General features: G+C 33.5%; 1 protein-coding gene across 3 annotated transcripts in view; it reads right to left on the bottom strand.

The window, feature by feature from the left end:
• Positions 1-13,981, bottom strand: part of CDC16 (cell division cycle 16) — an 81,678-nt gene that overhangs the window by 20,573 nt on the left and 47,124 nt on the right. For all 3 annotated transcript variants that reach the window (XM_074299619.1, XM_074299617.1, XM_074299618.1), the window contains exons 10-11: positions 7,615-7,664; positions 6,753-6,826 (exon numbers count right to left, since the gene is read on the bottom strand). In XM_074299619.1, the coding sequence (XP_074155720.1) occupies positions 6,753-6,826; positions 7,615-7,664 (124 nt within the window). The remainder of the gene's footprint in view (positions 1-6,752; positions 6,827-7,614; positions 7,665-13,981) is intronic.

Raw genomic sequence — 13,981 nt, 5'->3', positions numbered from 1 at the left:
CAATACTCATTTATTATCTACTTTACGCAATGCTGGTACCTTAGTACAACAAAAATAAAGTAAGACAGTCCTTTTGCCTTGAAGAAGCTTATGACTTCAAAGGCATAAGTATGGTGATTTTTGCATGGGCATTAAAAAACATTAGTACAATGTAGAAATAATGAGAATAAAAGAAGCAGCTCAAAGTTTTCTTGGAAATTTGATGAAAAAAAAAAAAGGTCAGTTTTAGCTGGGTGGGTCTAAAGAAAGACATTATATAAAAAGAAAGGAAAGGATCTCTATAGGCAGAAATTCTGAGCAGAAGTTTGTTCTGGTATGAGTAGTACATCACAGGAATAGGGGAAAGGCAAGAAAAAAGGCACTGAGATTTGAGAGAGGATGAGAACAAGAAAGTGGTGGGTTCAATTTGCTCAGAACAGAAAGTGTATGAATGATAATAACAATGCATTTATACAGAGCTTTAAAGTTTTGCAAAGCACTTTACAGACGTTGATATATTTAAGCATCACAGTAACTCAACCCTCATTTTTATATGTGAAGAAACTGAGATTTGTAAAAGTTAAATGACTTAACAGAATCATACAACTAGAATTCAACATCAGGTCCTTCTAACTCCAAGTTCAACCCTCTCTCTGTCTCTACATATATTATGCCAATGATCTGCTATCAGGAAAAGGGAAAGGATATGAAATAAATTAGAAAAGTAGAAATGAAGAGGGTGTTGCTAGTCTGAATAAGGAATGTGAATTTTATTTAGAAGCAATGGGGAAAATCACTCAGTTTTTAGTAGAGATTTGATATAATCAAAGCATTTATTAGGAAAATTACTCAGGTGCCAGACAAGAAGGCTGCACTTTTGAGAGGAAAGATGAAAAATCAGAAAGACCAGTTTAGAGGATTTTAAGTCCAAGAGCAGACATTAGTTCTAGATCTTGAAATGGGGTGACAGAAATGGAACAGAAATGAGAGCAGTCAATGAATATTGTGGGAAAGAATCAATGACAATTAACTGGATTTCTAAGAAACAGTGAGAATTTCTAGAGTCAAAGATTTGGATAATGATACAATGAGTAGAAAACAAAGTGAAGAACTCAGTATGTGTGTCCTATTAATGGTGGCTTGTATATGAATGACAAAACTTCAAATACTGGCTTATATTATTCTGTTTTGTAATCTCTGCAACATGGCACAGTGAACAGTTAGCCTCAGGGGCAGGAAGACTTGGATTCTAAAACAGAGGAGCTATCTGATCATAGAGAAGATAATTAATGTCTCAGTATTTCTAGCAACTAAGACTGTGAAGTACAGCTAAGCTGCATCAGTGGAAGTAATTTCAACAAGATCAATTATAACATATACTGATGACATCACAGGACTAGACACAGGCCAAAAACTTCCATGAAAAAACCTTGAGAGGAAGGATTATATCATGTTTTTAAATCCTCCATAGTGTGCAGACACAATGCTAAGAAAATTTTTAGCAACTAGTGAATTAAATTTTCATTCTTTTAACCTGTTCTTTGAACATTTAACTACATTTGAAAAAAGATGCAGCAATACTTTATTTGAAAAGATATCTATGGAAAGATTTATAGCCAAGATGGCAGCTTGAAAGGAAGGCAAGCCATTTATCTCCCACAAATTTTCTCCAACAAGACTCTTAAATTTGAATGATGATTTACAGATCTGATATAAAACTACAGTGATATCTTTCATCCCAGACCTTTAAGGTCCTATCTTTGGAGACAGCAAGAATGGAAGATTTGCCTAAAAAAAGTTTTAGGGTATTCAGAAAGCCATAGGGTGGGAACTTTAGAAGCCTGAAGAAACTCAATATATCGCACCCAGCATGGTGCTATAGTATTCAATCTGGGAAAGTCAAGGCTAAAGAATTCTAAGATCCTTAAAAAGCCCTGGATATTTCTGAAATTCATAGATTCCCAAGGTGTGGAAAGGGTGGGGGAGGGTAAGAATTGGAAGGAGAGAGTGAATTGCCAGGAAGCAAAATCCAAGGTAAGACCAAGCACGGCAGACCACCCAATGCAAAAGGACAGCAATATCAAAAAAAATTTTTGGTCCTGTCATAAAGCCTCAATTCAGAAACTAAAGCTGGAAGAATTAGTAAATTAAAGGAAATATCATTCATTAGTTTAAAAAAAAAAAAAAAAAGGATCTATGAAAACTAGAGCAGTCAGGGAAGAACAAAGCCTATTATAACAAAATCAAAAGCTATTTTTAAAAAAAAAGTATCTGATATTGAAAATAAAACAATTTCTCATAAAGTTAAGGAGTGATGATGTAAAAATCACTGGACTCCCCAAAACACAAGGTTTAAAAAAAAATCCATATTTTAAAGATATCATAAAAGACAACTATCCACCCTACTGAAAATTGAGGGCAAAATAAAAATATTAAGACTCTAAATCTCCTGAAAGGAATGCCAGTAATAGCAAAACCAAAATCCAAAGCTCCCTCCTCAAAAAAGAAATACTATAATCTTCTAGAAAGAAACAGTTCAGTAATGAGAAGTCATAGTCAATTATTGCATAAGACTTGGAAGCTTTAACAACAACAACAACAACAAAAAAAAACCACTAAAGATCTTGTAACACAATATTTTAAAAAGCATTATACAATTCATATTATGCAAATTTGACTCCCAAAGAGGCTGAAAAAAGATTGGTTCTGGACATGTAGTGGCAGTGGCAGCAATGCTGCTGTAGTTCTCAGAAGTGCCTCTCTTTAGACAATATAGTAGTTTGGGTTGAGAGGTACCCAGAGATTGAAGCTGTTCTGGATTCACAGAGAGGGAAAGGAAGCCTGCAGGAGAGAGAGGGATATCTATGAAATAGCCACTTAAATTAAGTGACAACTGGATGTAATACAGATTTATAACCACTAGGCAAAGTTATAATTCTACAAGGGGAAAATGGGTCTGTAGTGGAATAGAAGACTTTTAAGCATTTCTGATGACAAGACCAGAGCTGAATATGAACTTTAAAATGCAAATAAGAATATAGCATACAACAGTGTACAAAGGAAGAAGTGTCCAAACTTCCACTTCTCATAACTGTAATATATGAGAAGAATATGCAAATATGGAAGGAGAGAGTAGGCATCAAATTAACTTCACACTTGTATAAAATAGACAAATGAGGGTTCAATATACATGTAGTTTGGTACAGAAATAAAGTTCGACAGGGAATCAAGTGGAGACAGGGAAAGGTTAAGAAGGAAGATAGTATAAGGAAGGATATAGTTATATGTAAATTAAATTTCATAATCCTGAAAAACATATTGAGGGAGGGAGACTCTTTAGAACAGTGGTTCTCAAACTACGACCCGTGGGCCAGATGCAGCCTGCTGAGGAGGTTGATGAAGCCCGCTGGGTTATGGCAAATGGGCTGAGGGGCAGTGAACTGGCCCCCTATTTAAAAAGTTTGAGGACCACTGCTTTAGAACAATGGGCTGAACAAACTGGGGTTATATTACTGTACTTTAAAGAAATTATAGGAGGATTCTGGGAAGATGGCAAAGTAGGTCAGAAAATTTCAAGTTCTTCAGATTACTCCAGAAACAAAACAAAATTGTTCCTCAGGGTGAACATAAACTAGTAAAAAACAAATAAGACTTGGAGCAGAATAGGGGTCCTCTTGGGACAACCTAAGAAGGTGGTTTAACACTTCCAGGCTAGGGCTAGCTTTGCTGCAACAGCAACTAGGGAGACATGGGACTAGTTGGGAAGCCTCAGCCCCAACCACAGGAACTTTCACCTTCTGAACAGCTTAGAAAACTGGCTCCGAGTCCTAGAGACTGAGGGAACCTCTAGTGGTAAGGAATTCCAGGCCCAACTGTGCTGCCAAGAGGCAGCCCTGACAGAGAAGGAACCAGCATACCCGAGTATGAAATCAGGGCTGCTGCTGGCTAGGGCCACTGGCTGGGGCACTTGCATGAGAGTGGAGTTTTTGGTTTGGGGTTCAAGGTCACAGGGAAAAGCTGAAGTGAAGCCAGAAGAGCCATCCCTCCCATTCCAGAGTTAGAAGTGATAACAGTAATTATTCTCATTAAATATCCTTCCCCTTAAAAAAACAGGCAAAGAAGAAAGAACCCAACCACAGAAACATACTATGGGAACAAGAAAGACTGGGTTCATCTTCAGAAGAAGATACTGAAATTAAAAAAAAAAAAAAAAAAAAAAAAAAAAAAAAAGGCTTCTTCTATCTCAAAGAATAACATTAAATGGCTACCTGCCCAGAAAGAATGAAAAGAAGAAATCAAAAAAGGCTTTAAAATCAAATTAGAAAGATTGAGAAAAAAATTTTTTTTAAATTCCCCCAGCCCCCCCCCCCCCCAAATCAAGATGAAGAGAAAGTCAGCCAACTAGAAAGAAGATCCAGAGACTTGAAGAAAATAATTCTATGAAAATTAGAATTGAGCAACGGGAAGCCAGTGAACCTAGAAGAGACCAAGAATTACAAAACAAAATATCAAGAATGAAAAAATAGAACAGAATGTGAAATATATGATAAAAAAAAATAACAGCTATGAAGAGTAGATCAAGAAGAGAAAATATAATTAAGTACCTGAAAGCTGTGACCAAAAATAGAACATTGAAATAAGAATACCAAAAAAAGAAAAAAAAAATCAAAGAAAATTGTCCTGAAATGATAAAATATGAGGATTTCAAAGAGATCCTACAAAGAAAACACATAGGAACATTATTGCTAAATTTCAAACCTAAAGATCAAAGAAAAAAATTTACAAGAAACAAATAAAAACAAATTCAAATAGGCTGGGGCTACAATTAGAATTGTATGGAATTTATCAGCAGCTACAATAAAAGCCTGCAGATCCAGATATTCACAATCCAAAGAACTAGATCTGTAGCCAAAAATATGACACATAGCAAAATTATCCAAAATATTGAATGGAAAAAAAAAAAAAAACCATTCAATGAACTTGGAGATTTTCTGGATTTTTCTCAACCAAACTTGAACTCAATAGAAAAGTTATCAATATATGAGCCAACATTAAAGTCTAATTTCAAGGAATTCAACAAGGACAAAATGTTTATGTTTTATGTGTAGAATTATAAATCATATGTTTAAGACTGACATCAGTAATTGAGTAGTTCAAAAGAAAGACTGCGGCTGAGCTGAGTATGATCTGACTTTAAAAAGCAAAACTATGTAGGAAAAAGTAAAAATAGTAATATTATTATTCAAATGAGGTACAGAGAAAGAACTGACATAGAGGCATTAGATGGGGAGAAGGGCAAGGAGTTCTGAAAACCTACTCACATTAGGAATGGGTTAAATAGGGAACGGAACACAACACACACACACACACACACACACACACACACACACACACACGAAGGGTATAGCAGTCTCCAAAATCTATTAAGAAATAAGAGGAGAGGGAATAGGATAAGGTGGGATAAAGAAGGGTGTTTAAATTAATGTGAGTGGGATAAAGTTATGTAGATTACCAGGAATGGGATAAAGAGAGAGGGCCAGGATAGGGGGGAGGGAAAAGTTAAATGAATAGGGGGAATTTTAAGTAAAAGCAAGTCAAGTTAAGGAATAGAAGCAGAAGACTTAGCAGGTATATAAAATAAGAGATATAAACAAACACAGTAACAAAGATCAAGAGTAGTATTGGAAAAAAAAAGTAGAGCTAGTAATCATTAATTTAAGTTTGACTAAAAAATTTAAAGAATCAATCAAGAGAGAGCAAGTCTACATGTCATTTTATATATATGTCCTTAAATATATAAATATATATAAGTGTATTTATGCTTAATTGTAGTTTGCTTTGGGTAGTGGGGAAAATTCAAAGGGGAAAAAAGAATAAGTAGAAAGTACACAGCAGAGAACAAAAAAGTAATCTACAAGGAAGCAAAGACCGACAGTCAAAAATACGTCTTCTATTATTATTATTATAAATAAAAAATTTTATATGCTTTCCTTGAAGTGGAAATTTATTGTTACATATTTTGAATACTTCCTGATGTCCTGTTGGGCAAATGACCAAGTGTATTGTTTTTTTGTTTTGTTTTTTAAATTTTCTTTTTCTGTCTTTTTTCTATTTTGTTCTAATTTTAAATACATATAAATAAGGAAAAGAAAAAAAAATTATGAAAGAGACTATTTCAGATAATCCTAGGTAGCATGGTTTCACACAGACTGAATCCAGCAGTACTGGGAAAACAATTTATACAAAGACTTGTAACAAAACTCCACCTTGTAAAGAAAAACAATTGAAATACTAAAGAATTCTGACTAACAGGACGATTGGTGCAATGTTCCCAAAATGATGAAGGATATCACCCTATCCCTTGATATATGACAGACCCAAGATGTAGAAAGAAACAAATTTATTGGGGATAGCTACTGGGTTGATTAATTTTGCTTAACCATGTTTATCTGTTACAATTTTGCCCCCTTTCACTCTGTTAAGTGGGGGGAGGTGGGTAGGAAAAGGCAGTAATGTAAAGAAAAATGGATAGTTGTAACATTTTTAAAAAATACATGGAAAACAACAGAAAAGATATTCAGGAGGAAAAACAGAAAAGCAGGAGAGTTTTGACAGTTAATAGTTAGAAATTATATACTTTTCAAAGTGGTTTGAAATGGAGATTCAGTTTCATATAGAATTTTTTTTGTTCTGCTGTTTTAATTTAAAATTAAAAAAAAAAAAAAACAACCTTGTGAACTCCACTTAGTGTCAATATGAAAACAAACACATACCTGAGATATCTTCTGGCATGTTCATTTTTGTGTCCAACCATTAGATAATAACATCCTACTGCAAACCAAGATACCTAAATAAATTCAAAATTAACCAGTTTTACCAAAGACTAGAACAGATTAATACAAATCTAAACAATTCAATACAAACACAAATTGAATCATATTTTTTCTGGCACCTTAGAAATATCTGTATCAGAATCTTTTGGCCAGGTATAAAGTTTTGATAAAAAAAAGAGGGTAGAATAATCTACTGATCCACATTTCTTTCCTAGCCTGGCCTGACATAGGCATCATCATGTTCTCTCTATAGAAAAAATGAAAAGCATCTAAAGATTTCACTTATGACATCAACTTATTTTGGCATTCTTACCTGTTTTGAACCGTCTTTCAACTAGTGATACTGGTTTTGGGATTCTGGTTTTAATTTGAATAATTTCTCTGATTGCAACTCTAACTATATCCTGTAACTTTTTTCTGGTTAATTACCAGTCCTAAGACATTTGAAGTACTCTGCCCTAAAACCCCTTTTTTTTTCTCCTGGCACTTGGCTCTCGTAACTGACACTTTGGAAGCTGCATCAACTGTTAGAGACTTCTAATCAGTAAGTTGTTATTTTAGTATGCCAAGTTGTACTTTTTATGGATTGCTTCACTTTTTGCAAAGCAGTCAATATAGTATCTAAAGATTTAATTTATAACCACTTAGTAATCAGGAAATGAAAGAATCTGGCTCAAAACTTTATTTCAAAAGAAAGAATTATTACTAGCTTGATTATGAATTTAAGCTTTTCTAACTTTAAGTTGTAAAATTTTAATATATTTCAACTATAAAAAACTGTAGATACACATATATAACTTACAGGATTACTAGGGTATAAATCCACCAATTTATGAGAGAGATAGAAAAGCTCTGTATAAGAAAAAAAAAAAAGAAAATATTTGTGTCAAATATTAAAACATTTAAACATTTCCTCCCTTACTACTAAATATACTCCATATTAAAATACTATATTGTTCCCTAAAATGAGATCTTATCTAAAAGGGGGAAAAATTTAGATAGGTTTGCCAATGATAAATAAGTATATATAATTAATTACCTTATTAAAAACATTAAGTTGAATGATTCAAAGGGAAGGTCGATTTGATTATAGGCTGATATTGCTTCACCCTAATAGAAAGAAGGGGCATCTAAAAACCTGATGACTGTAGCAAGAAGGTACCATGGGTGAATTAAAAGATTGCTAACAGACAGAATCAAGACAGAAAACATTTGTTAAGCACCTACTATGTTCTAGGCAGTGTGCCAATTAAAGTTTAATATAAAAATTTCAAATTCTATCCTTAACTTTTGCCACAGTGGTAAAGACATAGGCAAGATCAATCAAAGAACTCAGGTTTTTTAAAAGGAAGTAGAGAGAAGCATAGCCTAGGATAGTTGGACCAACAGGATACATTTTTGCCCCCCAATGGGAGAGTTTCAATCTTCCCTTTTAGATATGCTTTACATTTAAAAGTCCAAAGTAAACAGTTTGTAAAAAGAATAAAATAATCACTGCTTAAAAATAGAAATGGACACATATTCAAGTTAATTTACTATGTTCAATGGGTTTTTATAAAGTCCCTCAATTAATATGCACTCATTTCTAAAAAAGAAAAATTACAGATTAGGGAAAAATATTTATTGCAAATATTAAAAATTCGTGGTCCAAAATAAACTGTTATAAAACAATGATTTGTAATGAATGATGTAATTTCTAGTCCACAATGCATAATGGCCAAAGGATATGAAGAATTCTGAAAACAGAAACGATCTAAAAATAATCACATTACAAAAGTCTCATAGAATGAGAGAATAAAATGATAATACTGAGTAAAAGTTACAAAAATAATCATACCCTTTCACCTCATATTCCACTGCTGGAAATATAACCTGATAGTGTTAAGGGGAAAAAAGGGTTATTTGTTCAAAAAGTTTCATGGCAATTATATAAAAGCAGAAGCAATCAGTGTCCAATGGGGGGAGAAAGGTTAAGCAAACTGTAATACATTAATATAATGGGCAACAATAATTCAAATTAAAAAGGAAAAAAAAGAACACAAAGTATTAAGAAAATTCCATTACAAAATACAAAGCAAAAAATTTAGATTAAAGGACAAACTGTGTTGTGACACTTTATGATGAAATTATCTTAAATGTTAATTCAGTTACTAAACAAGGTTACCTTTCTGGTAAAACAAACATTAATTTCTTTCTTTTTTTTTTTTTTTCCCCCTGAGGCTGGGGTTAAGTGACTTGCCCGGGGTCACACAGCTAGGAAGTGTTAAGTGTCTGAGATCACATTTGAACTCGGGTCCTCCTGAATTCAGGGCTGGTGCTCTATCCACTGCGCTACCTAGCCGCCCCCAAACATTAATTTGTAATAAATTAGAAGTGTTAGCTCCTTGAGAGTAATTTTTTAACAAATAAATAAAAAAAAAATTTCAATAAACCCAAAATTCATTTTGGACCACACTATTGCAAATATAATTTAACAAAAACATTAGATTGTGCATCTAAATATAGGAGTTTAAACCTCCTTATATGCCAAGAAAGTTATAAGAACTGCTAACTTTTGAAACCATGCCTAACAAACATGGCTCTCTTACTTTTTTTTTTTTTCCCTGAGGCGGGGTTTAAGTGACTTGCCCAGGGTCACACAGCTAGCAAGTATTAAGTGTCTGAGACCAGATTTGAACTTGGGTCCTCCTGAATTCAAGGCTGCTGCCCCCTCTCTTACTTTTTAAAGGATAATCATCATTCATTAGTCTTAGAAACCAAAAATCTTGATGCAATTCCAAATAAAAGTAATTAACCACCAATTAAACTCCATAATCCTACTATCATGTAGGAATCCTTATGATCTACCACAGGGCTTGGTATATAAAAGATACTTAATAAACATCAATTGATTATGGATAACATTAATATGGACCATTAAGCTTGATGAAATAAAATCAAAATTTCACAGAACTACAATGTCCTAGAGTTATCTCTGAGGAATATTGCCTTTTGCAAACTATTAAGATATATACAAATTTCCTTGACTGTAAAAATGGAAAATTTTAATCACTCTCATTACTTCTAATGAAACAACACAGTCAGTTAACATATACATCAAGCAGTTCTCAGGCATAAACATGGAAATTATTAGTAACTTATTTCCCCCCCTACAGTTTCCAATGAAATACAGTCATTCTCAAGAAGAATTAAAACAACACCAATACTTTCCCATTCCCAAATTGGGCCTAATATCAATCACTTCAATCATTTATGTAACAGGTCAGGGGAATATTATAAACTAGGTTTTTAAAAGTCATTCAAGAAAATATTCTACAACCTCAGTTTAGACATGATTGGCTACAGATAATAGGACACTGGTGGACTCAGAACTGTTTGGTTGCTAAAGAATATTGAGCTAAAGAGCAATGATTTATAGATCACTGTCAATCTGAGTCCCTGATTCTATTCTGTTCAACATTTTAAACAGTAACTTGAATGAAGGCATATAAAGGGAGGACTTTTCAAATTTACCAGGTAAAAGAAAAGCTCAATACCTTTAACTTTTATGATAGAATCATGATTTTAAAAGATTTTTGAGAGACTAGAATGATGACTCTGAGCTATATTAAAATGAAATTAAATAATGACAAATAAATGTCAAATCGTATACTTGTGGACAGAAACTCAAAGCAGAACAGAGAATCAGACTATTAGAACTAGAAGGGACCTCAAGTTGATGTAATATGATTTTGTGGTCCCTTGATTTTAGGGGGAACTCAGCGATTCTAGATTCCTGCCTTGGGGAAACTCCTGTATCTAATCTGCCTGATTATGATCGCTCCTTAGTCAGATAGTTTCTGGCCTCAGATCAAACTCCTGAGATAATAGTTAATAAGACCAATTCACTGCTGACTGAAAATCTGCCAGTAATAATCTGGTCAATGAGAACCAAATTCCTTTCTATTTATAAAGCATGTAATTAGCATTTCTATAATTGAAAGCTAGATAAATGTCTCTTTTTGCTTCTGTTTCTCTGCTGCATTCTCTTACAATTCAAGCCTGATTTTATTATGGTGTTACAATTACCATTCCAATAAAACTTTGCCCCTTGACTAGGAGAAGGGTTCAAAGTCTGCAAATTCTTTTGAGACACCCCATGATACTATTCTAGGACTTGGGGTGCCCCTTTCCCAATCTCAACAAAGTCATTTAGTGCAACTCCTCCTTTTCATGGTACAAGTGAGAAAACAAACCCATGTAGGTCAAATAATATGCTTAAGAACATAAAAATAACAAACAGCAAAGCTCAGATATCTATCCAATTATTCGATTTCATAATTCCACCATTCTTTCAGTGACACAATGCTGTTTCTCTGAGCTCATGCCAAAAAGATCCTAATGTTTTTAGTGGTCTGCAAGCTTAAGAGAAGTCATTGTGATAGAGCAGACAAAAATAAATATTATTTTAATGTTCATTCATATAAACACAATGTTCAATATGGTTGGGTATGTAGCTCAGACTATGTCTTGAGGACTGTGTTCATATTTGAAAACCATATCTGAAAAAGGGAATTTTTAAAAAAGTGTATCTTGGAGGGAAATTAGAATGGTAAAAGTAATAGAAAACACCACCATATAAATGTTGGCCAACACCTAGAGAAAATAAGTTTTATGGGAAACAATCTATTTTCAAAGTCAACTGTGATGTAGTAAAAATACACTACTTTTTGTTGTTGTTGTCTGAAAGCAAAATCAGAATGACTACAAGTTTCAGAGGCAAATTTTGGATTAATATGAAAAAAATTTTCCTATAAATTAGAGTTATCTAAAAGTAGGATGGATTACTTTAAGAAGTAGCAAGTTTCAAGGTGTCAGAAAGGCAAGCACTCAGTGTCTCAAAATTAATTCTAGAGCAGCAAAACCAACAAAAAGACCAAATTAAATAATTTTCCAGCCCAAGAAATCTTAGAAGATCAATAGGAGAGGTTTGACTTATTGAGGCAAGAATGCAATGCAGTCCAACGCAGGAGGAGTTACAAAAACCACTAGCAGATCAAGCCCCAGAAAACCATCAAAGGCTATGGGGACAACTGAATAGGCAGGGGCAGCTTTCAGAGTTCTCAAGTCACATATAGTAAGGGGATCAAAATACTGGTTAGGAGATTACAGGGCCATATACTTTGCTAGAGATGGGTACAGAGCTGCTGCAATGCCCATTTAGGGATCCAAATCAGTCTTAGAGTGAGGAAGAACACTAGCATACTATAGTTTGAAGCTGAAGGAGAATAGAGACCAAGTCCCAATTGTGGAAAAAATGATCAATCACATACCAAAGCACAGGCAAGGAAAGCAATAACCTTACATATCATACTATCTTTGAAAGAACTGACAATTTATTCTCAGAATTAGCTCTAAAAACAGTAGCATGAAAAACGTGAAGTTTGAGACAGGAACAGAGTCCCAAAACTGGAAAAATGAATGAACAACAAAAAAAGAACCTGATCTTAGAAAGTTACTATGGAGACGGAGAAAAGATCAACACACAAACTCAGAAGACATCAATACCAAAATAGTTATAAACAAAGCCTCAACGAAAAATGTGAATTGCACACATTAAATGGGAGGGAGAATACATTAAATGAAAAAGATAATTTTTTAAGCTATGAAAAATTTAACCTAATGAAAAGATCAGAGTCAAACAGAAAGTTTGATTTTCATATACAAGACTCAAGAAAAATAAAAAAACAAAGTAAAAGAAAAGAGAAATTATAAGAGACTCAATGAGGTTAAACTGCCTGGGGGGAATGATACTAATAACTCAAAGGTGTATACACAGACAAAGGGCACAGGTATGAGTTGACTATTAAGGGATGTTAGCAAAAAAAAAAAAAAAGCAAAATATAAGTGCTGAGAAAGAGGAGTACACATGGAGAAGAGGGAAGGGAGAGGTAGAATGGGATAAATTTTCTTATATAAAAGCAGCATATAAAGTGGAGGGAAAGATAGAGGGAATGGAAGGGGGGGTTGGTGGGCAATACTAGAAACATACTAGAATTAGCCGAAAGAGACAATAACATACACTTAGTGAAGTAGGAGGAGAGAAGGCTAAAATAAAGAAGTACTTCTAGAAAGGAGGGAAAATTCAGGGAGGCAGTGGTCAGAAGCAAAAACTCCTTTCCTCCTGTCCTTTTTCAAGAGTGTTTTGCTGGCAGGAAAGATAGAGGGAATGAGAAGGGGGATGGTGGGTAATACTCAAAAGGGAAGAAGGAAAATATATAAGTAATCATAATAACTGTGAATGGGAATGAGATGATCTCATCTATATAAAACAGATATAGAAAGAAAATGGATTAAAAACCAGAATCCTACAATAATGTTGTTTACAAGAAATACATTTGATGCATAGAGACATATGAAAAATAGGTAGGGGGGCCAAAGCACAATTTAATATATTTCAAGTACAATTAAAAAAAAAAAAAAAAAAAAAAACCAAAAAAAACATGGATAGCAATAATCTTAGACAAAGCAAAAACAAAAATAGACTTAATTATAAGAGATGAGAAAGAAAACTGCATCTTGCTAAAAGATACCACAAACAATGAGGTAACATTATTATGAAATATTTATTACCAATGACATCTAAATTACCAACAGCATCCAAATCCTTAAAGGAAATAAAGGAAAAGTTACATGAGTTACAAGAGGAAATAGTAAAAGTGTACTTTTTCCCCTTCAGAACTTGACAAATCTAACAATAACAAAAAATTAACAAGAAAGAAGTTAAAGAGATTAATAGAATTTTAGAAAAGTATGAAAGGTATGATAGACTTCTGGAGAAAGGTGAATGGGAAGAGAAAGTTCTATACCTTTTTCTTGTGGTACATGGCAGAAACACAAAAGCAGACAATGTATTAGGGCACAAAAAGTTCCTAACCAAATGCAGAAAAAGCAGAAATATTAAATGCATCCTTTGCAGATTATAATACAATAAAAATTACATTCAATAAAAGGCAGTAGAGAGATGAAAAATTACTTAGAAACTAAATCTAATCCTGTAGAGTAAGTGCGTCGAAGAGCAAATTATAAAAACAATCACTAATTTCATTAAAGAAAATGACAACAATGAGGCAACATGTCAAAATTTTTCTGATGCAACCAAAGCAGTACTTAGGAGAAAATTTATATCT

Source organism: Sminthopsis crassicaudata, chromosome 3 (genome assembly GCF_048593235.1).
Source record: "Sminthopsis crassicaudata isolate SCR6 chromosome 3, ASM4859323v1, whole genome shotgun sequence".
In the NCBI taxonomy this organism is placed as follows: domain Eukaryota; kingdom Metazoa; phylum Chordata; class Mammalia; order Dasyuromorphia; family Dasyuridae; genus Sminthopsis; species Sminthopsis crassicaudata.
This window is presented reverse-complemented; position numbering and strand designations above follow the sequence as displayed.